This window comes from Phyllostomus hastatus, unplaced genomic scaffold (genome assembly GCF_019186645.2).
Source record: "Phyllostomus hastatus isolate PE091 unplaced genomic scaffold, TTU_PhHast_1.1 phas_contig_86, whole genome shotgun sequence".
NCBI classification, from domain to species: domain Eukaryota; kingdom Metazoa; phylum Chordata; class Mammalia; order Chiroptera; family Phyllostomidae; genus Phyllostomus; species Phyllostomus hastatus.
In genome coordinates this window covers 32,044,410-32,071,646 of record NW_025333977.1, presented here as the reverse complement: position 1 = coordinate 32,071,646, position 27,237 = coordinate 32,044,410, and the positions used below count along the sequence as shown (strand labels likewise).

Sequence of the window (27,237 nt, the reverse complement as noted above, 5' to 3'; positions counted from 1 at the left end):
CTATAAATATAAACCTTAGTCACCATGTCTGAATCACGGTGCAAGGGTTGCCCATGAAGGCAGAATTGTTCCCAAAAGAGTCTAGTGCCTTCCAGAATCCCCCTGTGCATCAAGCTCTGGTGTAGTCTGAAGCCCACCACAGGTTTTGTTGGTTCTGAGTCCACTTGAGTGGGGTTCAGGTACAAGCTGGTATCAGACTTTGGATGTAACTGGCCTTGGGCTACCTGTCTGGAGCTACCATATTGTTTACTGTTTGTGGCTGTGTCTACTGGGCCTGGGTGTGCATGGGAGGGGCCAATCTGTGTACAAGGGCTGGCTTCTTCCAGGTTAAAGCTGGGGGCAGATCTATAAAAGGACCAAGGCTCTCTGAGGCCCACCTCCACATGTCAGCTACTCCACCTCCCTCTGAGGTTGTCTGGTATTCCTCCAAAGCCTTCCAAAGAAAGACTGTTGAGTGTGCCCAAGCTGGGAAGGACTACAGAGTCTTCCCTGGGTCACAAGTACGGTAGGGCAGGGTGACCAGGGTCAGGAAGATGAGGTTAGAGGATCCCCTCTTGGGTCACACAGGCAGGCACTCAAATGAGGGGAAAGTGGATCTTACTCCAGAGTCAAACCACCCAGTCTCTTCCAGAGTCTCCAACTTTAACTCCCCCAGGAGGAGTGTGCCACAGGTTCAGGTTGAGTGCAGCCAGCAGTCCTTTTTATAAGAACAATCTCAGTAGGACAGAGCCACAAGGTTCAGGAGGATAGATCAAAAGACTCTCCCATTGGGGCTGGTGCCGGCTGAGCCCACAGGAGGGAGCTGAGAACTTTGTCCTGTCCCAGATAATAGCTCCTGAAGGACACACTCCTGATATTTCAGCTCTGAGCAGCATTCCCTTCACCCTGCAGAGCTGAGCCCAGCAGGGTGGGGTATCCAGGATTTGAAAGGCAGACACAAACAATCTCTTGTTGTGGGTGGTACCAGCAAGCTTGTAGAAGGGGGAGGGCACTTCTTTCCCCTCCTGAGATAGCATTGGCTGAGCTCACAGGGGAGACAGAAGTGCCACCCCACCCCACGATGTAATCACACAACCCAGCACCTGCCTATCTGATTCTTAGACAAAAGCCTCCCTGGGAGACACACTCTGAATGTCCCAGCTCTGTGTGCCATGCTGATGCCTTTGCATAACTAAACTCAGCAGGGTGGGCTGGCCAAGTGATTCAACAGATTGTGTACTCTAGAGGGGGAAGATTGCTCTCCTTTCCAAAGCTACACAGTTCAATCACTGGCTGAGTCTCCACCAAGAGCTTCTCCAGGAAGAAAGCACCTTAAAGGTCACTCTTTGGCACAGACAACAAGCCTCTCTGTAGGACCCAAGCATGGCAAACTGGTGTTGCCAATAACTGGGAGACTGGACAGTGCACTCCCAAGGTTGATGCTGTAACAATAAGAGTGATTGTCCCAGGGAAGGTAGCATCTGGTTCTCTGGCAAGTTCCTTCCTCTCCCAAGTGGATTGAATCCCAACTGATTTTCACCACCAGATGCTATGCACTTCTCTGTTGCTCTGGGTTGGGGGTCCCCATATGGAGTTTAGATGCCATGTTCCTTCAAGAAGGGAGTTTTCAGTTGAGATATCCCTCTGACTTCTCAGCCTCCACACGTGGGTGTGGGGACCAACCCCCTCTGTCTCTCTGCTCTTCTTATCAGTCTCTATATGGCTTCTATTGTAAATCCTTGGTTATAATATTTCAGCTCAGCTAGCATTCAGTTGGTTATTCAGGTTGATTGCTCTATAATTTAGTTGTAAATTTAGTTTGGCGTAGGGAGCAGGTGAGTGTAGCTTCCATCTACTCTGCAGTCATCTTGGAATTCTCCACTGGCAGTATCCTTAAAGCTCAGGAGAGTAGCTGGGTTGGCAGGAGGTGTCTGTCTCATTTGCAAATGAAATGGAGATGGAGGGGGAGAGAATTCTTAGTAATTGCTATGAAAACCTACATTCCTCCCACACTTTTTCAGTGTGCCACCAGGGATTTGTAGGCCTTTAATTGAAGAACACTGGATCACATAACTTCTCTTAAGGTGTAAGTATCTGGGTAGGGGGAACAATTCAAAATATTGAGCTTGCAGTACTGTAGTGTCAAGTGGGTTTAGTGGAATTACATGTACCTATCCATGCATGTAGTCATTCAATTTACATGAATTTATTAAGTGCCTACTCTAGGACAGGTACTAGGTCTACAAAGAGGAATGAGTTATGGTTTCCACTTGTCCTTGAAACCACAGTCACTTAGTGAAGAGGGTAGGTAAATCAGTTTCAGTACAAGTTGATAAATTCAGTGATGGAGATCTGCTTATTAAATCAGACTGAAAATAAAGCAGTCAGATAAGGCTTCCTGAACAAGGTAATAGCTGAGAGGAATATTAAAAGATGAGTAAGCATTGGCCAGAAGAAACTAAAAGAGGGGGAGAAGGCAGGCAGTATTCCAGGCAAAAGGAAACACATCTGGGAAGGTATCATGAAATATAACCATGGCAACCATAGATAGAAGAATAGGGTTGGAGTAAAGGGTATGTCCACACATATCCTTAAAACCAATGGATGGGCAGGATCAGATCAGGAAAGAATTTGTTGGGCCAATATGAAAAGTTTGAATTTATCTTATAGGCAGTGGGAAGACATGGAAGAGTTTTTAAGCAGGAAAATGAGCTGAGATCTCTGTTAAAACTGTTAAAAGTTCTATCTGGGAAGACCAATTAGAAATAGAGACCCCTTTCTATGGGGACTGTCATGGTCCACATCATGGTGCAAGGCATGGAGAGTGTAGCAGGGTCTGCATTTCAGCTCTAACTCTGACCTTGGCCTGGACAGCCCTGAGTGTAGGCCAATCTATGATGGCTGGTCTTTCACTCCTGGCTTTAAAACTCTTCTCCATCCCCAGCTGGAAGATCTCCTGTCTTCTTCCCCTTTCTCTCTGGATGAAAAAAATAGGCCTAGCAGTCCAGATTGCCCTGTGGCAGCTGGCAGAGGGATACATCTGGAACACAGGTATCACAATAGGAGTAACTTTTATGACTGAGAAGCCTCCACATTTAAACACTTGGAGGTGAAGACTGGGGTCAGTGCTACTTTACATGTTCCTAAGTGGTCAGGATCAGAGAACACTCATAAAAATCTCTAAGCACAGGCTGATCTTTGACTTCTAGATAATGACATGGAGGTCATAAGAAAGCCAGCATAGGATCCTGGGGGGCTGGGGTGAAAAATGATTGGAAAAAGAGGGTAATAAGGAGCTTCCAGGGCAACAGGCTGGCCAGGATGTAGCAACAGACAGAAAGCACAATGCTGACCTAGGTCCCTGTCCAGTGGGAAGTGAGAATCAGACCAGACATCACTGAATAGGTTTGTAAGGGAAGTGGCATTTTGTTAGGGGAAGTCAGGTTTCACCTCTGGCAAGAAGGTAGATGATGTGCAAAAGCAAATTAAGGTGAAAAACAACTCCATGTTTCACAGTGTAAAATCTCAGGCTCAAGGGCTTAGGATAAACATTCTGGACCTGGAGTTCCATTTCTGAGAATCATTAGGTCATATAGTTCTCCACATATACATTTCACTCCAGGTTACTCAGTCTTGGAGCTCGGCATTATTTATTCTCATGGTAATCAGAGGAGAACTGCGTGATTGGAGAGGATGGGGTAAAATAAGCAAATCCACTTGATCTACTTGAAGTACAGGACTCCATTGCATGTGTTGTTTCCCATCCATCCATCCATCCATCCATCCATCCATCCATCCAATAAACATTAAGTGTCTACTGTGGGCCAGTAAATCAAAATTAAGAGAAAAATAAAATATAACCCTCACCCTTCAGATGCTTAATACTTTAATATAGAATTGCACATTAAAATAGGCCTAAGAGAGTGTACATAGAAAGACCTGTCTAGAGCCCAAAGGTGTTGATGTAAACAGAGACATGCATTGGAGAATGCTGGTTGTTGGGTGTAGCTACTCATGGGAAGGGAAAGGGATACACCAGACAGTGAAGGGCTTTGTATGCCAATGTTGAGAGTATTTTAACATTCCTTTTCCTGGCATCTTCTTTGGAAGTTGGGCCCATTTGTTATCTAGGGTTTCTCTTGTCATGTGTGTCAGGCAGGATTCTGCATTGCAAATGGCAGATACTCAGATCAGACTTGTTCAAGCATAGAGAAATTATTTGCTCACATAATTTAAAAGTCCAGGAGAATTTGTTCAGGCCTAATTGGATCTTTCTTCCCACATAATGTCATCAGGACTCAGTTTGTCTCTCCATCTTGTGGCTCTACTTTCCTCTGTATTGATTTCTCTCCCAGGGAGGGTCCTCACACAGGGAGGCAGGAAGATCTCCAGCAGCTCCAAACTTTTATTTCTCCCATCTCAGAAATCCCAGTGGGAAGAGAGCTTCTTTTTCCCCATAAGTCCAGAGAAAGTTCTAAATTTGGTTTTGCTTGGACCACCTTGTTCCTGTGCCCATCCATGAACCAATCACTTTGACTTGGGAGGCATAATATGTGACTTGGACCATGCTCATCCATGGTCTAAGAAGTGGGGCTGGCTCCATCCAAATTTCTCAGACAGATATTGGAGGAAGGATAGCTCCCAAAGGAAAATCTGAGTGCTCCTACTAGAACAATGGGAAAGATGTTGAGCAAGCAAAACAAGAAGTGCCCATTGTATCTTCATGGCTGAATCATTGCTGAATCCTGGCAAGGCTTGGCCATAAGCTTTGCTGTGATTGATGTTCTATTCTGAATGATGTTGCAGGATAGAACAAGCCCTTCTTTCTCTCATAAATTTGGATAGATTGAGTTACATGGCATGCTGAGGCTTCAGCCACGGGCCAGTGGGGCTGGGAGGGACTCTGGCTGTATAGGGACATGGCTGGAGTTCTGGTCCCCAAAGAGTACATGTGCAGTGTCCTTGAGGAATGGTGAAGTTGGGCAAGGAGTTTGGCAGAAGGCAGTTCTTTTGAGGTCTGATGATGTTTAGAGTGAGGTGGGGGCAGCTCTGGAGTCCCAGCTCCTTTCTCAATTTGGAGCAAAGACTCAGCTAGCAGCTGAGGGTTCAGGGAACCCTGGAGAGAGATAGCAGAGTGCAAGTTGTTCATGTCTCTGGAGTGGAAAGAGAGATGGCCAAGAACCCCAAAATCTTTCCCTGAAGGCAACCCTGCAGGTGTGTAAGATATACATGGGCATAGCAGGTAAGAACAGAGAATTGCACACTGTTGCTAATAAAGCTTTGGCATGACATCCTGTTTCAGAACTCCTAGCAATAATGAACTACATTACTTGAATACATGCTGTAGGGTTTCCTGTCTATGCGGCTAAGTTAGAGAAAGACTTAAGAGGCCAGGACAAGATCTTTCTCCTTTTGAGTCCCTACTCACCCCAACCCCCCAGTTTGGGAGGCAGCTGTAGGCCTCATGAAATTCTAGGAGGAGTGAATCTCAAGATAAAAGGGACAACTCACAGGGAGGTAAGGCTTTCGAGGGCATGTCTGTCCATGATCAGTTGTTTCCCTGACCTGGACCTTTGTCTAATGTCCTCATTCTCAGGGTGAGCCAAGTCGCCCTTGTGTTGGTAAGTGAGGTGACCTCTCTTTAGAGCAACTGTTCTTAAACTTTGGTTTGTGAACAAATTATAAGTGGACGCTCGGTGAGCTTAATAAAATTCATGGTCTTAGCTTCAGCTTAGAGGTTCTGGGGATCATAGGGATGTCATTCCACACTAGGTCACCCCTGTATCTGCTGACTCCTTCCTTTCTTTGCACAGAAAACTCCTTTGGTCGGCCACATTAGGTTTATATCCAATAATCCTTTCTTAACCATAGTATTCACTGAGCAGCACATTATCATACTTTTGGACCATAAGATGCACCTAGGTTTTAGAGGAGGAGAATAGGAAAAAAAATTTCGAAGCAAAAAATGTGGTAAAATATTAAATAACATAAATAACAATATTTCACCAATGTATATGTAAACAACTCAACAGCAGCATTAAAAACCATTATTCCTCCAAAATTGGGGGGGAAGTGCATCTTATAGTCTGAAAAATACTAATTGATTAATTTTTTTATGAGCCATTTGTATACATAAGGACACTTATGTTCTTAAGGAGAACTTAACTCAGTTTGCAACCAATGTTACAGCCACTCCAACCCAGAATGTCTCACTGTTGCAGAGGAAATAGTTACTCTGTGATGGTGAAGGGCTTGGGGGAAGAAGCAGAGCTGGTGGAGCCAGTCTAGGAAGGGGATAATGGGGGGGGCGGGTGGAGGTGGGTATTAGTTTTTAGGGCTGTGGTGGGGCTAGGGGTACAAGAGGCAGAGAGTTCAGAGGCAGGTGTGGAGGTCTGGGGAGGGGCGAGCCATGGGGCATCTGGGCTGGATGAAAAATTCTGAACTGGTGACATTTAGGAATAGCAGGAGCATGTAGGACTCATCAAAGTTGTAAGTGGAATGTTCCATCATGTGTGTATCTCTTTTAAGGTCCAGGCCTTGGACCTGAGGGTGTATTGTGAGTTCTCTGTGCAGGTGCAGGACCCTCAAGGCAGGCCTCCTCAGTCTCGTCCTTTGGAGAGTGTTTGCTAATTTTTGGTGATGCAGATTCCTATCAAAAATAAGCATTCAGGGGCTGGGAAAGACAAGGTCATTGTTCATTAATTTGTTCATTCATTCATACTCACTTATTCATCCCCCCCACCAATATTTACTAAATCCCTATTAGATTACAGGCTCTGTTCTAATGCCAGGGATGCACTGGTGAGCATGGCACCCATGTCCTCACTCAGCTCAAGTTCTAGTGGGGCGACGATCATTGAACTGGTTAACAAACAGAAATGTAATATAATTCCAAGGTATGACAGGGTTATGACGAAAATAAAGGAGCTAAAGATGTTAAGGAGTGACTGTTTGGATTGGGGGAAGCATCAGTGGGGGCCATTCTGAGGAGGTGACATCTGAGCAGAGACCTGAATGTGGTGAGGGGTGAGGCCTGCAGAGCTCGGAGGGGAGTGTAGCCCAGGCAACGTGGCCCTTGGATGCCTTCATGGCTGTTGTGGGAGATAAGCTCACACACCCAAGCTCAAGTCTGGGGTCCAAGCTGACTCACTGCCGAAGTATTGGGCAGCTGGCTCCCTGATGTGAGACTGTTTCTACTGTAAAATGTGGATTTTAATAGCTACCTTGTTTTACAAGAGTCTCATGACAATTGGTCAGTGTCTGGCTAGAAAGTGTTTTTCACTGCACAAAATTTTTATTTATTTCATGTATAAGCTAAGGTGCAAATGGTTAGCAACTAACCCAGCTGTGTTCTCAAAGAGTAAAGCTTGGTCTGGTTCTCTCAGTGCTAACATTTGGTTGCCCCCCTAAACATGGCCTTGAACTCCTGCTGATTTTCTTGGTTTCATGCCCAGTTGAGCTCCAGACTAAGAGCCCAGAGTCCTAGGTTTGGTTCCCATTTTACTGCTGACAATCTGTATGGTTTTGGGCAATTCACTTAACTTCTACATCAGTCTATCACCTGTAAAAAGGGTGTAATATTCAAAGAAGATAATGTTGTTTGCCTTACGAAGTGCCATAAACATAAAGATTATTGTTATTAAAGTGAAACCTAGGGGCAGCCCACCTTGCCCAGGTTGTGTGCATTTCACGGGGTCCCAACTTCGCCGCAGTGTTTCCGTGAATCTCCTGGGAGAGCAGCAGAGGCGTCAGACTTTGATCTATGAAAAATACATAGATTTCTCCTTAGTTCCATGTTTTCTATGTTCGGCATGGGGGTTATGGCCCAAGAGAATGTCTTTAAGTGGCATAAAATTGGAGAAAAAGTCTCAGAGGAGAGCAGAGAAATGCTCTTAGGGAGCCAAGGCAGGCCAAAGAGCTCCAGAGAAGGACTATCTTTAGGGCGCTGGCTCCGCTCTCTCCCAGGAAAATGCATTGACTCCTATGTGCCTGGCACCATGCTAATGTCTCCAGACTAGTTTGTGTGCTGCCTGAACCTAACCTTACTCCAGATGGGTGGTGGGCAGCAGTGCAGTGACTGGCATCCACTTACTGATCTGGACTTGGGGCTCACGGCTTGCACCCAGAGTGTGATTGGCCTACCTACCCCAAGAATCTCCCACTAGCCAGCCAAGGATCCTCACATCTGGCACGAAATGCCTTCCTTTAGTGAGTGTTGGCTACTTTGTGTACAACGATTCTTTGGGGTAGGGACTATTATTAAACCATGTCACACAGGAGGAAACTGAGGTTTGCTTACTTGTACAAAGTCACATAATGAGTTAGCGTCAGAGCCTAGACCAGACCACAGCTCCCTCTCCACCTGCTAAAAGCCAGTACTGCAGTTGTCTCTTCACCCTCCCCGAGACTCCCAGAACCCCTTTGCTTGGGCACATGCATGCTCACACACTGAAACCCAGAAGTGCTGAGAATTTACCTCCTCCTGGGGTGGCCCACAGCTAAGACTGTCAACAGGTGCTGGAATATCACAGCCCAGCTTTTTTGCCTCTTGTTGGAACAACTCTGGAGAGTGTTCTCCAATGGTTCCCTGCAGGATCAGACTAAAATGACTTTCTATACAACTTTTGTCTTGCTTGGTCTCCTCCCCTTCCCCATCCATCTTCCCCCACACCCCTAAAACATCACTAGCTCACAAAAGCGGGCTTCTGGGGGATGCAGACACCCAGTCAGGTATGGGCTGAGCGAGGGCAGGATGTTATTCAGTGACTGATTCTAAGAGAGAACTCAGAAGCTGTGTCTGAATGAAAGCCCAATCCAGAGCCCAGATGACCCCAGTAGCTGGGCCCCATGGGAACACACAGTCATTCTTTGACAGCACTTCAAAGTGCAAGGCGCCGAATTAGACAGGTTACATACCCATCTCATTTAACATTAAACGTCTCTCTAGTAGACTTTCCCAGTTTTCACTGGAATTTTTGAGATTATACCGATTCAACAAAATTCACCTTTCACTAATCTTAAAGTCTCATGGTAGGGGAAGTAGCATTTCTAAAGTTCACCTTGGTGGGACCCTGGTGATATGCTGCCTCAGTTATCAGAAGCTTCATTTGATCTCATCATCACTGCCCCCCTTCCCTGCTAAATGTCCTCTTTCTCATATATTCACGTACATGGCATTGACGTGGGTGGCATTCACTTTGCCCCCTGAGATGACTGCAGATCTGGGTGACCCAGCACGAGAGTCCAGGACAGATGCTTCAGAGCTGTACTGTCGAGTGCAATAGCCATTAGCCACAGGTGGCGACTAAGCATCTGTATTTTGGCTGGTCTGAATTGAGATGTGTTTTCAGTATAAAATATACATGAGGGATTTTGAAGACTTAGCATGAAAAAAAGAATGTAAATTATTTCATTAATACTTTAAAAATATTTATTGCATGTTGAAATGACACTATTTGAGATATATTGGTTTAAATAGAAGATGTTAATGTTAATTTTATCTTTTTCTACTGGTTAAAAAATAAAATCACTAGAAAATTTACAAGGACACATGGCTCTCATTATGTTCCTGTTGAGCAATGCTGATCTAGAAACTCAAACAAAGGAGGCTCAGGGAGTGAGCTCGTCCAACTCCTCCCAGGAGGCAGGCTGAGCCAGGAAGAAATTGTGTGGTTGCTTTGATGGCAGAGTTCTTTATGGAGTCAGGAGGCAGTGAGGTGAGGCCTACGTGACATCACTTTAAAGGCATATAGTTCTGCAGACAGCTCTGTGCCCCTCTGGCCGAGAGATTTATGGCTGAAGCAAGTGGCTAGTAAGTCGGTCATCTGCCCAAATGACATCACTGCTCCTCTGGTTCCAGGCTGGGAACGTTAACTTCGCAGAATTCACATTTGCTCTTTTTTCCATACTGTCATATTCTGTGAGGAGAAAGAGGGAAGGGAAGAGAGAAGAGGAGGGAGGAGAGAAGTGTAGGATTATTTTTGATAAAGACAGAGGAAAAGGACAGAGGGAACCTGAGGGAGAAGATCTCATTGGCTAAAAGGTTCTAAAGTCAGCTAGCTGAGTAATTTGAAGCTGATGAGGGATTTCCAGAGATAAATAGGAGGTGTGGGCAAGGGAGGAGGAACAGGATTTAGGGGTCTAGTCCCCTGTTGTTGGGATGGAAGTCCCAGTTTTGGGAAGTACATTCTGTCATCAGGTCTACTTTGGGACTGTCCCATTTACCTTCTAGCCAGTGACATGGCTGGAAGAGAATGGCACCTGTTCTCATAACTTTAGAGAAGTCCAAGATCATGGTTCCAGCACGGTCAGTTTCTGTGAGAACTCTCTTCCTGGCTTATAGATGGCCACTGTGTGCTTACACGGCAGAGAGAGGGAGTTTTGGTTTCTCTTCCTTTTCTGATAATGACCCCAATCCCACTAGACTTCAGGTTAGAAATCTAATTCTAAACTGGCCTTATGACCTCATTTAACTGTTCCATGGGGCAGACAGCTCTGAAGAGGGTCTTTAAAGTCCTGGGCTCACATTCTCATGTCTGTCTTCCAGGGCCATGTTCTGCAATGATTTAAAGGAAAAGTATGAGAAGAGGATCATTATCAAAGGGGTCGATGCTGAGACCATGCACACTCTTCTGGACTATACCTACACCAGCAAGGCGCTGATCACCAAGCAGAATGTCCAGCGGGTCCTGGAAGCTGCTAACCTCTTCCAGGTATGTGAACAAACAGGCTCAGCACGCTGCTCTGTAGCAGGGGAAAGCATGGGTCCCCAGAGGCCTGCCTGGACTGGCTGCCGGGCCTGTACCTGGGAGACACACACACAATTAGCTGGGCCTGTGCTTACTTGAAAGTTAGAAGATGCCTCTCTGGAAATTTCCTGAGAGGTGGTGAGGTGAGGCAGTGACTTCTTAATGAGGTGAAACCGGCAGAGCCTGGTGCCTAGTACCTGCACTTCGTTCCTGACTCCAGGATTAGTGACTATAGTTTACAGAAGCCCAGTTGGATCCAGGGGCTGAAGTCACCAGTTCATGTATTTAACTTCTAATCCTTAGCACAACCCGGGGAGATACTTACTCGCCCCCACTTTATGGGTGGGAAAAGCAAGGCATGTAGAGGATACGTGACAAAGCTATGATTTGAGCCCTGGGCTTTCTGAGTCCAGAGGCCACATGCTTGCCACCGCACCATGCAGTCTCTTGAGGAGGAGTGTCTCGGTTCCGGGGAAAGCAGAGCCTTGACTGGTCAGCACCTCATGGTGGGTGTGAGAGAAGAGCACCTCTCGTGAGGGGTAGTATGGAAGACGAGCTGGGGAACCCTCAGAATTAAGTTTAATGGTTGACATTGGATTATGTTTGTTCAATCCAATTATAATTATATTTAATTCACAAAATAATCAGACCTATAGGTTATGTCAATTGTATCCACAATAATCATAGGGGTCCTCTCAAGTTACCATCTTTGCCTAGGTCTAATATTACCTTTGAACTTGGTTCCATTGGCTTACATCAGAGATTATCTCACTGAAGACAATGGTATTTACGATAAATCCAGGGCCAGGCCAGGCCAGAGCTTGTCCATGTTTTGGAACTTGAAGTGGTGGCATCCTCTTGGAACATCAGTAGGTCAGCAACTGAGGAGAACAAAAAACAAAGTCTGGGAAGGTATGGAGTGAGGAGGCCAGGGTCAGGACCAGAGGCAGTGGGGTGATCTTTGTTGAGGCTGGCAATGGTGCGGGACCTCTGAAGTCTAACAAAGGAGAAAGGGTGGAACGAGGGAGCAAATACACCGGGAGACAGCACGGGTGCATTCCAAACAATGGAATGCTGCGGTGTGGCCAGTTTTATTGTCTCCATTACCTCAGGGAACTTTAAATATACAAAGCAAATTCCTTCCAGCAGGGCTGGTCACACCTTACCTAGTGGTGTCTTCCAGTCAGTTACCACCCCCACACCCCACCCCTTGTCCTCTCTCTGTCCTTACCTGCTTATACACTCAGGCTTACCGGCTGGTAGGGAAACAGCCCTTGCTATGTGGAGGGATTGGCTCAGCAACTTCGTGCTCAGCACCCTCGTCTTGTCTCATCGCCTCTCCTCACTACCCCAACAGCCTAACTTCAGGGAAATTCATCCCATGTCATGGAGAGGCGATCTAGCACAGCTTTTTCTGAGCCTTCTCTTAGAAAGCAGCATCCCCCTCCCCCCACCCGCTTTACGGCCTCTCTTAAAATTGAGAAGATCCCCCCGTTCATCATTATTCCATCTGGCCACAGCTGCCATTGTCATCTTCATTGCTAATCTCCTTTCTTGGGGCCCAGAGAGGATTGCTGACATCTACAGATGGACAGGTAACACTAACTATAATAATAGTAATAGCATTTATTGTTTCAAGTAGAGTGTCTGACATCAGAGTAGATGCTCAATGAATACAAATTTTATTGAGCCCTTACTATGTGCCTTGAGTGACAGAGTTGGGGCTAGCAACTAGGTCTCCTGTTTTTCCCACTGGTTGAAAGGAGATCCTGTATGAGAGGCTAAGGAGATAGTTTGTTTTTTCAAATTCAGTTTTTAATAATTTTAAATTGCAATAACATTACAAAATCATTACAGAAAATTAGAAACCCATACTTACAAAAAAGAATGGAAAATTATCTACAGTTCCCTCTTATTCAGAGACAATATGGTAACTTCCTTGGTATATAGACATTCAGGTCACTTTCTGCACATCGACTTGCTGCCTCTGTAGAGTTGTAGAGAGGCAGGCAGCAGGGTGGTTAAAGCACAGCTTGGAGCCAGACTGCTGGATTAAAATCCCAGCTCCACCATCTACCTGTGGGGTGACTGTGGGTGAGTTTCATTAACCATGTTGTATTCTGATTCCCTCTTCAGTAAAACAGGGGTGGTAACATGTGTGAAGTGTTTAGGACAGTGCCTGGTAAATATTATATGCATGTTTATAACATTATTATCTATTACATACAGGTTTTAAAAGAATGGCTCCTATTGGAATACTGTTTTACTCTGTGTATTGTATTGTAATCATCTTTTTATGTCAATAGATGCATTTTGGTAATAACACTTACAACAGCTGAATGGAATTCAATGCTATAATAGTTTGGTGAATCAATCCCTATAGCTGAAAATTTAGGTTGTTTTTATGTATTTGACTGTTCAAAACAATGTTGTCATAAATATCCTTTTATTTTTATTTCATATGGATGAAATGAATGTCCTAATAGAAATAAAGTGAAAGGACATGAACAGGTAATTTACTAAAAAGGAAGATCAAATGATCACCAAATATATGGGGTCTGGCACAAATAACACCCCCTTTTTATGACAAAATCTTTTGTTACAAAATCATAAGCATGAAATTCTGTAACATAACAACATCATACTCAAGCATACCATATGACATTTTAGGTGAAATGTTCAAATTAAAAGTGTAAATTATCACGTCCATATTACTACCCTACTAACCACACTCAAGCAGATGTTACTTCTGCCGGAACCTGTATATCTAAATGTTAAACCTCATTAGAAATCCAAAAGGCAAATTAAGTTTTGTCTATCACTTTGGCCAAGAGTAAATACAATACAATATTCAATGTTTACTAAAATGAGGAAAAATGAGCACTTTCATCCCTTGCTGGGGGAAATGGAAATGGAAACCTTTTCGGAAGTCACTTTGGAAATAGACATTAAAATTTTCTTCAGTATACATACTAAAGAAATATCTAAAGATGTTCAGTATTTCAATATGTTTCATATAGCTTTGTAGTGGGTTGAATTGTGTCCCACTGAAAAAATATGTCCAAGGCTTAACCCCATGACCTTATAAGGAAATACAGTCTTTGCTGATATGATTAAGTAAGGGTCTCAAGATGAGATCGTACTGGATTTAGGGGTCACCCTAAATCCCAAGGCTGCTGTCCTTACAGGAGAAAGGACAGGGAGACTTGACACAGAGGCACAGAGAGGAGAAGGCCACATGAGAGACATGCAAACTAGACACCTCAGAGCCTCTGGACAGAACCAGCCCGGCTGACACCCGGATTTCAGACCTCTGACCTTCAGAACTGCAAGGATTCTGGTTGGTTAAGTGGCCAAGTTTGTGGTAATTTTGTCAGTAGCCCTAGGAAACAAATACAAGCGTAAAAGTCAATGATAGCTCAGTCTTGCTGTAAAAAGCAGCAATCTCCTGCTCTTACTCTCTTCTTCAGCCCACTCTTCTGGAGATTGTTTTTAAATGTTTTAAAATTTCATTTGTTTGTAAATGTTTCCTTTATTTACTCCCCTATGTCCACACTACTTGTGTATCTACATTGTTCTCTCTTGATTGTGATTTTGGGAAATTCCTTCTGTGTCCTCCGGCTCTAACCCTGACATTGCTCTCTAGTCCTGCTGCATGGCTGCTGGCCTGGCCTGGCCATTGCTGTCACCCTGGGAGTTCCTTCTACCTCCTCTCTTTCTGTTGAATTTTCTCTCCCTGGATCTTTTCTCTCCCATGCCATCTTTTTTCTTGCATACTCCTACATTTTGATGGATTGTAACCTTTTTTTTTTCTTTTGAAGGTTTCATTTATTTATTTTTAGAGAGAGGGAATAGGAGGGAGAGAGAGGGAGAGAAGCATCACTGTGTGGTTGCTTCTCGAGTGTCCCCCACCACGGGTCAGGTCCACAACTGAGGCATGTGCCCTGACTGGGACTCAAGCCAGGGACCCTTAGGTTCTCAGGCTGGCACTCAATCCATTGAGCCACATCAGCCAGGGCTGGATCATAACCTTTAATAGTTTATGATAAAAGAGTGTATGATAGAATAAATTTTTGGAGACTTAAATGTATAAAAATATTTCAGTTTTACTTCATATTTGATTAATATTATAGCTGGGTATAAAATTTAAGGTTGAAAACAATTTTCTTCTAACATTGTTAAGGCATTGCTCTGTTTTATTTACCATTACATATTCTATAAGAATTGGTTCCTATTGGACACATGTGCTTTTTTGGTGTTTATTTTCCCTGTATTGTGTTGTAATCATTTTTTTATGTCCATTAGATTCATTTTTGCAACAGCAGTTAAAATAGCTGTAGGTTTTTTTTTTCATTCATTGTGTTAGTTTTTTCAATTTGGAGACACATGTATTTCAATTCTTGGAAATTTTCTTGTATTATCTCTTTGATACTTTCCAGCTGTTTTATCTGTTCAGTTTTCTGGAGTTAGGTGTTGGATCTCTTGGGTCTACCCGTATTTTGCCATGTATAAATGTGTTCCTGTGCATAATGCACACCCATGTTTCTGGCCCAAACTTTCAGAAAAAAATCATTCATTTAAATTTTTAAATTCAATGTTTAATTTATTCATATTTAGAAACAAAACTGATTATCATATTCAAGGGTATTATTTTGCACACAGATATCATTATTGCTTTCTAGGGTTACATTTTTAATGCATAAGCATAAATAAAAGAATTAAAAGCATTTATATAGCTGCAGAATTAGCACTATCCATGTATAATGCACATCCTTATTTTTTCCTTAAAAATTTGGACAAAAAAGTGAGCATTATACATGGCAAAGTATGGTTAATTTTATTTTTTCTTACCTTTTCTATTCTATTGACCATTGTCATCACTTTTTAAAAAGATTTCTTCAACTTTATCTTTCAACTCTTCAGTTAATTTTTAACTTCTGCCAACATAGCCTTAGTTTGCAAGAATTCTTGCTATTTATTTTAATAGATTTTTACTCTTATTTCTTTGAGGCTATTACATATTTGAAGTTTTCTTCTGCACTTGTCCTCTTTCTCTCTCTCTCTCGATTCTTTATTCTGTTTGCTTCAGTCTCCAACTTTCATCTTACAAGGTGTATCAATTTTCTGTTATGCTGCTACCATAACAAATTACCACAAACTGGTACCTTAAAACAATAGAAATTTATTCTCTTACAGTTCTGGAGTCCAGAAGTTCAAAATCAAGGTGTTGGCAGGGCTGTGCTCCTTTTGGAGACTCTAGGGGAAAATCTGCTTTTTGCCTCTTCCAGTGTCTTGTAGCTGCTGGCATCCCTTCCCTGGAAGAAGGGATCTGCATTCATCTCTGCATTCTCCACATTCATGGTCCTTGCACATATCTCTGCACTCATGGTCCCACTGCCTCCTCCTTTTCTGTGTCTTCTCCTCTGTGTGTCTGTATTTTATAAAGATAACTGTGATTGCATTTAGGAGCCACCCAGATCAGGTCCTCTTAAGTTCCTCAACTTAACCCCACTCTTTTGCCATGTAAGGTGATTTTCACAGGTTTATGGGATTATGACTTGGAATATCTTTTGCTGGGGGGGGTGCGGTGCACCATTCAACCACTAAAGAGGGTTTCCTCAAATACACTTTTGATGATTTGGTCCTTGGCTGTTCAGTTGTCTCTAAGACTAAAGCCTTAATATACTTGTTTGAAGCTCAGTGCCCATGGAACAGGATGAGAGGTTGGTAGACCAGAGAGTTTTACCAGGGTTATCAGGTGACTCGCCAGGTTTTTAAATTGGATCTCCAAATATCAGTATCTGTTGGATTGTTCCTAGGATTGTTCAGTTTCTCCAGATAATGATCTTTAGTCTCTTGCCTAGGGGTTGTAAGACAGCTGCATGTGTTTGAGACTGGGTGTGTAAGTGTGTGTGTGTGCAGGTCTTAGCTTAACCTCCTTATTTTAAGCAAGATGTTCTCATGCATCATCTTTAGTTTCTGGTGTTTCTGAGTGTGGAACCTCTCCGATATGATTTCTCCAGAGGATAAGTCTTCCAATCCAGGGGGAGTGAGAGTGAGAGTTGTTAGACTGCCCGAAGTGAAGAAGAGTCTTAACTTCTTAAACGGACACCCTGTTATCAGCCCTCACCCACCCTGGCCGTCCTTGTTCCTTTTGGGACTTGAATGTCCTGCTATTTGGGGGGTTCAGAGGGACAAGCTTCTGTAGGCAGTTGGTGTGACCTTTCTCCTTTCAGCAAAGTCACTCACCAGTCTTCATATTCTGTGGTTTGGGGTTACTGATGTCTTCTAGTTTCATTGAGGATGGAGTTCATGCTTCTGTTTCTTGTTCTTGTTTCAATTTTGGGTGATTTTTCAAGAAGCTATGAGAATTCTTTAGATAGTAACACTGTAACCTTTCGTAATAATGTTGCAAGCATTTTCCATTGGTCATTTAACTCCTAATTTCAGTTACAGCTTTTTTTGTGTAGAAAAGTTCAAAGTTTAGTCCAATCTATTGATCATCCCCTTGATGATTTGTGCCTTTGGTGTGCATTTTTGAAAAGATCTTCCCCACTTCCCCATTGCTTGATTATATACTTAATCACTTATGATTTCATTTACTTTTGTTACATATTTTTAACATGAAAATTATTTTGTTATAAAGTTGTTTTTTCCTCCTCTATCTTTTTCTTTTCCTTCTTTTCATTTTCTCCCAAGTGGTGAGCTTCAGTGCAGAGTTTAGATTTAGTGAGCCAGGTGGCAGAGCAGGACAGAGACAGATTAAAGACAGAGCGAGCTCTGTTTATTGTTGATTCCCCCTTTCTGGTAATCTCTCACCTTAAATCTCCCCAAATCTTGTCCACTTTCTAGACAACAAGTAATAAGCGTCTCTCTGTGGCTATTTTATTCATTTTCCTACAAGTGTTAATTTGTATGAAAAGAAGAGAAGAGTTTCTGTGGGCAACTGGATATCTATTTAACCCGCTTTCTGATTTCTCTTGCTTCTAGACTATTTGCTTTGAAGTCTCAGACATAGAGTACTGGGAATATTTTCATGCTTGAAGGTACCATAAGGAACAGAAATTCATAGGTTGCTGAAGTGACTTTGTGGTTTAAAAAATTATTTATTTATTTTTGGATGGATAAAACATAACTCTGTTCCAAAATAAAAAACACAAGAGGGGAGACAGTAAAACATTCTTCACTTTGGCCGAGTCTTCCTGCCCTTCGTATTCTACACACCTACCAGTACACACGGGCATGCATCACTCCCTCTCCTGGCCTCCATTTTTGAAACACAAATGTTGGCACAGTAAGCACTTAATTTTGCATGTTGCCTTATTTATTTATTGGCTTCACAGTATATTTTGGAGACTGTTACAAGTTAGTATGTGTAGAGCTACCTTGTTCTTTCAATGGCTGTACGATGTTGTTGGGGTCTTTTTAGATAAGAAAATGCCCTGTTATCTGTAACCATCTCCCATAAGGCAGAGTGGAAAGAACATGGGTTTTACATCCCAACTCAGTTACTTATTTGGCTGTGCAGCAGTGAACAAGTTATTTACCTTTTTTGAGCCTCTTTTTTCATATCTGTAAAATTAGGATAATAGTAATATCTACCTTTTCAGGGAGAGTTATTATGAGAATTAAATGAGGTGATACTTATAAAGTACCTAATATATAATAGATGTTACATAGAAATTTCTCCCCATCATTTGTGAGTTAATCTTACTCTACTTTGGACAGTCTCTTTTTCCCTTCAATAAAATGAGCTGACATTGAACTGTGGAAACATTTCCCTAAGTCATCCTTAGAGCTTTGTTTTTTCCTGGATTAAGATGATAAGAAGTCATGATTTAAAGTTTTGTTCTATCACATTCATATGACACATGCATAGTACAATGAATTGGACTGTGCTGTAGTTTAATTAACTTGGAATCATAGGTGGAGAATAGTGTTAGAGTTGACATTTTATCTTGTCATTTTAGGACATCCACAGAAATTGGCACCACCATTAGGGACTGAAATCAATGGGGATCAGATTGTCTTGGTGTTCTTCACCCATCCAGTAGGCAAGGTTTCTTTGATGCAACTCAGCCTCTCCCTCATTTTCTGTTTCTCTTTTCAGACCTCCTCATAGTCTCTTCCTATTATGCATTGATTGCTTCTCTCCAAGTCCAGAAAGAGAGAAGCCTATTGACCCAGCCAAACACCACTATTGCTGTTTGAAAAGAGCTTTTCATGTGAGGCAACTTCATGAGTTGCTGGCCTGTTAAGATTCATGGTCCTTGGGTCAAGGGTCCATCGGCCCAATCAGCTATTGCAGGGGTGGGACAGGTTCTTTCTTTTAGGAGGAATCTTTGACTGTGGCAGGTATTGAGAGATCTGCCCACTAGAGAAATTTTCCAGTAACATGGCCATAATTTATGGGCCAATACGAGGAGAAATATATTTTCTTTAAGTGGTTTTGGAAAGATGAAAGTAAGAGAAGCACTGAAGGGGGAAGGGAAGAGTGACCAGCTCACATATGAGGCAAGGATTTTGAGATGAATGTCACCTAACAGAGACACCAGAGAAGCAAAGGGCTTCATTGCCTTAACGGGACCTCCAGCCTTCTGATCCTAAATAAGCAAGGTAGTCAGAAACTATAGGTCTGGGACAATAACTGTAAGAACTTGGTAAGAGATTTCAGTCTTGGGGAACTTGGTTATGTTTGTTTGGGGAACTTTGTCATATTTGTCACTTTCGTTTTTACATTAAAAACTCATGAAAGAATAAGAACTTTTGTACTTATCTGCAGGGCGGTGAGAAGATGTGAGGTCAGGGAGACCACACTGAGCCTACATTTAGTTTTTGGGCAGATGGGTCCCTAAGATACACAGCAGCTGGTTAGAAGGAGCTTAGAAGAAAAAAGGAGATCAGGCTGAGTCCCAAGAGCCAACATAAGAAGACAAAGAGTGATGCAGGCAGGGGAGCCTGGTCTTCAGGCCTGGGCCAGGGAAGGCTCATGTGGTGTCTCTGCAATGCCCTCTGAGGTGGGGACATCACTGTCATCGTGGTGGCATTTTGTGGAGACTTTGGTGAAGGTGCTGGCATTGCTTTGTTTTCATATTTCTTTTGCAAATGACAGGATGAATGATGGTGAGACCTTTATGGATGAGGTAGCCATGTGGTCAGGGCCAACTTGATGGCCTATGTTGCTTCTTGGCTTCCTCAGCACCTGGAATACAGCACATGAATATTTGTTGAATCAGTGAACACAAGTGTTGCTCTTATTCATTACTAGCTGAATATGAAGACTACCTCAGAAACTAATCGAGACCCCAGCAAAAATTGCCTAACTTCCTTTCAGAGGACACTAAGAAGCCCCATGCTGGCTCTTGGAAATGTAATAGGCCAGTAAAGGAGGAAGTAGCCAACAGGCTAATACTAATAATTGCTTCATTTTAAGTATCTACTAAATGCCAGGCACCCAGCAAAAAGTAGGTCACATTACTGTAAGGGATATGTGAACTTCTATTGTCGTTGACAGGGACCCATAGATTACATTTACTCAACATTAGGCTAGCCAGTTAATTTAGGCAACGAAACCAGCCCAGCTATTTCTTAACCATCATCAAGACAGAATCCACCTGTTGCCTGTCTGATGCACCCTCTCCTGCACATATTCTTTGTCAACCAGCGTCACTGCTGTGTGGCTACTGTGAGCGTTAAGACATCAGGATTAAACTCCTGAGTCCACAGAACAGTAACAGTTGCCTTTTTTAGAGTATTCGCTATGTGACAACTCTTTTGCCTGTGCTACTTTATGTAACACGAGGAAGGTATTTTTACCCCCAAGTTATAGGTGAGGGAAATAAGATTCAGCAATATTAAGTAGATGCTCCAGGTTTCATGGCTAGTGAGACAAGAGCCTGAATAGGCTCCTGTCTGCTGCAGCCTGTGTGTTCTCCACTGCACAAACCATCCCTCAGGGCGAGGTCTGCAACGAGCCATGGTCCAGAAGGCCCTGGGCCTTCAGCCGGTGCAGAGAAGGCAGGCTGATGCAAGGATCTGGGAACCACTGAGGCTCCATGGGAGTGAGTGTGTCAGGAGGCAAGACTGGCACAGCTGCTACCCTTCCTGCCCAATTCCCTCTGGGGGACCTTGGACACTTGGGACCACCAGGTGTCCCCACATGAGCCCACTGCTGCCCACATTTCTGTGTTTGACCTCAATGTTTGCTCCTTGTTATTTTTAGGTATATCTCACATTTAATAAAATGTAGACATCTTAAGTATACAGTCTGATGATTTTTTACATGTGTATGCAACTGTGTAACCACCGCTCAATCTGGAACATTCTGGCATCCCAGATCGCTCTCTTGTGCCCTCCCCCAAGCATACCGCTTCAAGGGAACCACTGCTCTAGCAACTGTCACCATGGACCAGTTTAGCCTGTTTTTGAATTTCATATTGTTCTTGAGTTCTAATTAGTATAGAACTAATTTGTAGCCAAATCTCAGTCTATAAACTCAGGTATGCAAAAAAAAAGCGTGATTTGACTTATTATTTTTCTAATGTTGAACTTAATCTTTATCCTGAGCTTCCCATTCTAGCAGCGGCAGAAGTTGTAGTTACAGTAACTTAATGACATCTCACTTCAGGAAAACTTAATTCAGGATTAGGGTTATAGTTCCAGGGGACATTTACACAGCACCAGGAGGCCATAGAAAGAGGCTTTGGCCCAGGCTTGCCATGGACATTTGTATCATCAGTCCATGCTGGAGCATCTGTGTTCCCATCAGCCTCTCTCTGGTCACTGACCCCTTCCTTCCCCACTGGCATCAGCTGAAAGTCCTGAGTCCCACCTGATTCTGGCTGTCAGCCCTTGTGGGTTATTTGGCATTCTCTTTGTGTTTTCTGCAAGGCTTCTTCAGGTCCTCCTGTCCTCTCAGCTACTTCTGAGCCCCTCTCAGGGACACACAAGACACTTCCATTTACTCTCCTGTGCTACTCTGGACCTTTGGGGAACTCAGAATGACTACCATAGGCCCCCTTTGTCTAGAAACAGCACACTCAGTTTCCGTTCTGCTGCTGCTGTATTGGACTGCTGCAATCCCGACTTCATCTCAGCAGTGAAGATACATATTCTTCTGTCCCTAGATCCACAGCCTTTAAGGGGCTTTCAGCATTCCTGTAACTCTGGAGTTGCTGCCTGTGTGGGGAGGCAGGACACCATGCCAGGGACCCACACCTACTCTCAGTCTGTTACTCAGTCTGTTACAGAAAGAGTCTGTTACTAGACTCTTTCACCTCTCCCTCCCAGGCCTGGGAATTGTTACCACCTCCCACGTGGGAAAAGCTGACTCTTACATTATCATCCATTCTCCTACTTCTATTCTTTTGGCATAAACTTGATGTCTAGACTCTTTAGGATTCTAGCTTTTTGACGCTCAAAGAGCCCAGTCATTACAACTAATTGGTGTTTCAAAACTATTTTTATAGTATAAATTCTGAAAGTGTATCTAGAAAGTCAATGTTGAAGTTGTCTTCTGTTGTCTACTCCAGCATCCTTCCCTGGAAAGTAAGCCTGGGATGCCCCTGCTGTTGCCCATAGGTTGTTGCATACAGGAAATGGGACGGGGGGTTTTAATTGCAACAAAAATACATGTTGCTACCAGATTATGACTTTTACTGCTACCCAACTACCACAAATTACTAAGTGTCCTCTATGTGCTAAGTACTTTGTGAAAAGATATATGGGGGGAAGATAAATTATAAATATAGATTACATTTTTGTAGCAATTTTTTGTATTCTTTCCCCTATATGATCCCATCCCAAGCTGACAATACTTCTATGAGTGGGGAGGCCAGTGATACCCTCACAATGAGCTTGCAAGTTGGGTTTATCATTGTCAAGACTTTCCAGATGAGGAAACTGTGACTCAGGGAATGTTCAGCTTATCAAGTGATCAATCTATGATCTGAGGCCTAAACCCAAAACTTCTGGCTCCGTATACCTACCTCCATCCACTACCCTTGAAGACTCAAAAACAAGGATTTCCGATGAGTTTCTAACCCAGAGGGCAACCAGACAGAATGTAGCAGTTGAGGAAAGTTCTGGCTCTAAAGGAGGTGACATTGAACTTGACTTCACAGAACAGGGGGGATTTCAATAAGTGGCAGTTGGGTTGAGGGAAAAGTACTCCAGGCAGAGAGAAATCGTAAGCAAAGACAAAGGTTCCTTCTTTCTCCACCTGCTACCTTGCCTATTCCAGCTGTCTGCATTCATGGACCTGCTTCTCAGGACCTGGTTTCTGCTTAGATACCTGCTTCTATGCCCTACACACACATGCACATACCACACGCCACATACACCACACACACACTTTACATCTTGAGCATCAACCACGTCCCAGATACGATCATTCCATTTAATCTACACAGTAGTGCCCCTCCCTGGCCTTCACACTGGCCCTGGGCTGAGTCACTTAGCCCTAGCTGTGCCACCAGCCCCTTGAATCCCAACATGGCCCACATGATTCCTTGATTGTGTTCTGCTGGACTGTTGGGGCCTCCACTATGTTCTCTGGAAGCTCAGGGGCTGTCTTTTCTGTTGCCTGAATCACAACCAAACTTGCCACAACCTTGGGTACTGCCCATTTCCATCCCCTCAGATTCCACTTCTGGGTCAATTTACCTCTGTAGTTGGCTCAGTCCCCCAGCACCTGCTCCACCTTAGTGAGTGGACCATTTGCAGGTCTTAGCTTCTGCCCTTCCTGCCTACCCCGCATAGCTTCCAGGAACCAGCAGATCTCTCAGCCAAGTCTAGATGAAGGACTGATGGTCTTGAGGGAGCAGAGGACATCCTGGGTATGGAGGAGCACATTCTGACAGTGTCTGAGGTTGGTATACCCCTGAGAGAGAGGGTGAGGCAAGGATGGAAGTTTAAGGTGGGTGGTAATTTACAGTTTTTAAGTATGAAGACCCTTTTCACCACCAATACAGAACTGACAGAAGAACAGCATTACTTTCAGTATCTATTATGTGAGAAGAAAATGGTGACAAAAATTACAATAAATTAAAAAATACTTTCAATAAATTTGAATTGCATTTCAATTCAACTTACAAACTCTTCACATACATTGGTTTGTTGGAGTTTAAGAGTAAGAGTATCAGTGTCTTGCCCAGGCCGGGTCACTTAGTTGGTTGGAGTGCCATCCTGTGCACCAAAGGGTTGTGGGTTTGATTCCTGGTTGGGCACACACCTAGGATGCAGGTTCGATCCCCAGTCAGGGTATGTATGGGAGGCAATCAGTCGATGTTTCTCACATAGATGTTTTTCTCTTTCTCTTTCTCTCTAAAATCAATAAACATATCTTTGGGTGAAGATTAAAAAACAAGAATGTCAGTGTCTTTATAGACCCTTTGGACCAAAATAGGACTTTGGTTATTCTAGAGTGGATTCTAAGGAACCTCTAGGGAGATGCAGAATTCCACTGATGAAGCTTGCTCCCCATTCTGGAGAGCAGGAAGGGAAGCAGAGGAGGGGTAATGGAGATGGGGGAAGGGGTGCATTCTCTTCAACACAGACGCTTCTCATGGGAACTGCAGCCAGGTCTCAAGTGGTTTTCTTTTATTGTATTTTTAGTCTCCCCGTTCAAGAGTCAGGTGCCTGACTGTAACCTTTCGCTCACATGTTCCCCAAACAGGAAGTTGGTTGTCTGTTGCCATTAGCTATCATTGCTCAGCTTTAATAAACAAGTTCATGTGCCAATGGGACAGGCTGAGACAGAAAATTTACTCTCAAGCCTTAAATAAACTTGATTATGAAGAAGCACAAAAAATACTTAAAGCAAACTGGTTTCTTGTCCCCTGGACTGCCCTGCTCCTCAGCAGTTTCCAGCCATTGGCTGGGATCACATGACACTGCCTTACACCCCTCACATTCATTATGGAGGCATGTTTTGGGGTGGAGGGAACATGTGTAGGCAACTTGGAGATCTTCACTCACCCTTGTCCTCATAAAACCTCTCAAGCTCTCAAGCTGTGTTAGTTCAACAGCGCAACAGCTACAAACAAAGGCAGTGTAATGCCCCGTGGGAAGAGTCAGCTAGCTGTGAGCTCAGCATCATCTCAACACCTACTAGCTGTGTGACCTTGGGCAACACACTTGACTCTTCAAATTCTCCATTTCCATCTCTGTACAAATAAATGGCAATACTAATATCTACCTCATTATTACTTGTTAAAATATATTTGCTAAAAAGTAAGTGTATTCATTAAATAAAATAATGCATGGAAAAGTTTCTAGCACAGATTTTCATACATACTAGGTATCTGAAAAATATTTTCTTCCTCTGTCTCTCCTTCTTTTGCCAGAATTTGTGCTAGGTGCTTCTAGGAGTAAAAACACAAGTATGCCCTAGAACTTGCCCTTGACCATAGTACAGGCAGGAATGTAATTGGTGCTCCACAAGTGGGGTGAGCTGCCCAGTGGAACACAGAGGAGGGAGGAATTGACTCTATGTTGGGCAATTGGAGAAATGATGAAGGAAGAGTGTTTCTGAGAAGGAACTTCATGAATGGGGGGATGTCTCTACTTCTTTCCTTTCTCTTTCCTTCCATTCTCTTTCTTTCTTCTTAAATAAGTATTGACCCAGAATTAAAAATGTCCAGAGTCAGAGAAGGCTTAAAGCATAGTCTGTTTAAGACTCTGGTCCTCTCTCACCCTGACTTTGTCCTTCAGTGGATGGATACTAGAAAGTAACTCAGTGTTTCTTGCAAAGTCAGTTCCCAGAAAATGGCACACGGGCACACAAATGTTTGCATACCGTGATAGGGGTTCACGGGCTCTCTGGAGAATGTCTATTGGTCCTGGATTCAATGCTCTGAGTGAGGAAAACAGCCCTGTGTAGATAAGGTTGTGGTCATGGTACTCATTTCTTCCTCCTTCTTGAGGGAAAATTAAAAGCATTCTCCTTTTCAGGGGGAGCTATCCTGAGTCCCCCACTTGTTGTGGGGCTCTGGAATCAAACTTGCTGGTTAAGGAGAACAGGACTAGTCATAGGGAGAAGCTGGTTCAGGCCGAGGGAGTGGCGTAAGCACAGAAAGCCAGTGGGACAGGAAGGGATGTGCAGAGAGGTAAGCAGACAGGTCTGAGTGCCAACAGGTTCCAGCAGGGACAGTCCTGGTGACAGCTTAGACCCAGGCTGTGCATGGCTGGAGGGGTAGGAGTAGGACTGTCTTCAGTTTCAAGCAGCAGAATCACTGAAGAGTGTTATCTGGCATTTATCGCAATTGTAATTTTACACTTGCGTGCTTATTTGATTACTGCCTCCCCCACCAGTCTGCCGGCTCCAGTGAGCACAGGCGCTGTGTCTCTTTCTGCCCACTCTCTGCACCCCCAGCACTAGCTGAGAACCTAGCACATACATGGGCTCAGCACACGTTTGGGAAATGAACAAGTGGATGAATGATGAATGCATGGCTCTGAGTGGGGAGAGACACGTTGGGATCCATATTTCTAGAAAATGGGAGCTTCGGTGCTTGATCTGATTCTCTTTCATGGTGTCTTCTTTGCTCATCAACAGTGATCAAGCAGGGGCAGGAATTGGCATCTTGCTGGCCAGGCCTCCCTGCATCTGGGCAGATCAGATCTGCTGAGCTCTCCAGAGAAGTGTGCAAATAAATTGTGTCTGGCATCTGCAAAGCCACTGTCCTGCACACACACTAGTTTACTGGAGGCAGCTTGAAATAATGTAGAAACATGCATTTCTGGAATCAAATAAGAGTGTTCCAAATTTCAGAGCTACTTATTATTTATACATCTCTTAGGAAATAATTTTACTTCTCTGAATCTGGTTTTCTCATTATAAAATGGGAATGCTAATACATATCTACTTTGTAGTGCTGTTGTGAGGATTGAGTGAGCTAGTTAATATAAAGGGGCTGGTGCATTTTAGCTTCTCTTTATGATATTTTTTGACATTTTATTTTCTCACTGTGTACTTGAAATTGCAAGACAGTATTTATTTCATTTTTCTGACTTTAAAAGCAACTTCATGCTTAGTGTAGAAAACTTGGTTTATGTAGAAAAGTAAAAAAAAGAACAATCCCAAATTAATAACCTTATAAAATGACCTTTGAGATAAGCACTGCTAGCATTTTGATGTCTTCCCTTCTAGTGTTTCCTCTATTCATGAGAAACTCACTTTATTTTAAATAGGTAATTCCTCATGGCACACAGTTCAAGGGGTTACAAAGAGGTAAATCGTATGAAGTAATTCTTCCCCCTTACCCTGAACCCGGTCCCCAGGTCCCCTCCCTAGAGGCAGTCACTCTCACCAGCTTCTTAGGTGGCCTCCCAGAGACAGTCTACATATTTAGAAGTTGGATTTGATTTTCATATCATCTTCTTCTCACGCAAACCCTGGTGTGGTCTACCTGCTGTTTTGCTCCGGAGGCTACCACCTAAGTCAGTTCCCTTTCAAAAGCCCTCAGAGATGTCTCTGTGGGCAGGGCTACAAAGGGCTCTGGTTATAGGT

General features: G+C 43.5%; 1 protein-coding gene across 1 annotated transcript in view; it reads left to right on the top strand.

The window, feature by feature from the left end:
* The window catches only part of KLHL6 (kelch like family member 6), a 61,264-nt gene that overhangs the window by 13,062 nt on the left and 20,965 nt on the right, over positions 1 to 27,237 (top strand). Inside the window, exon 2 of the mRNA XM_045852015.1 lies at positions 10,526 to 10,691. Coding sequence (XP_045707971.1) covers positions 10,526 to 10,691 — 166 coding nt within the window. The remainder of the gene's footprint in view (positions 1 to 10,525; positions 10,692 to 27,237) is intronic.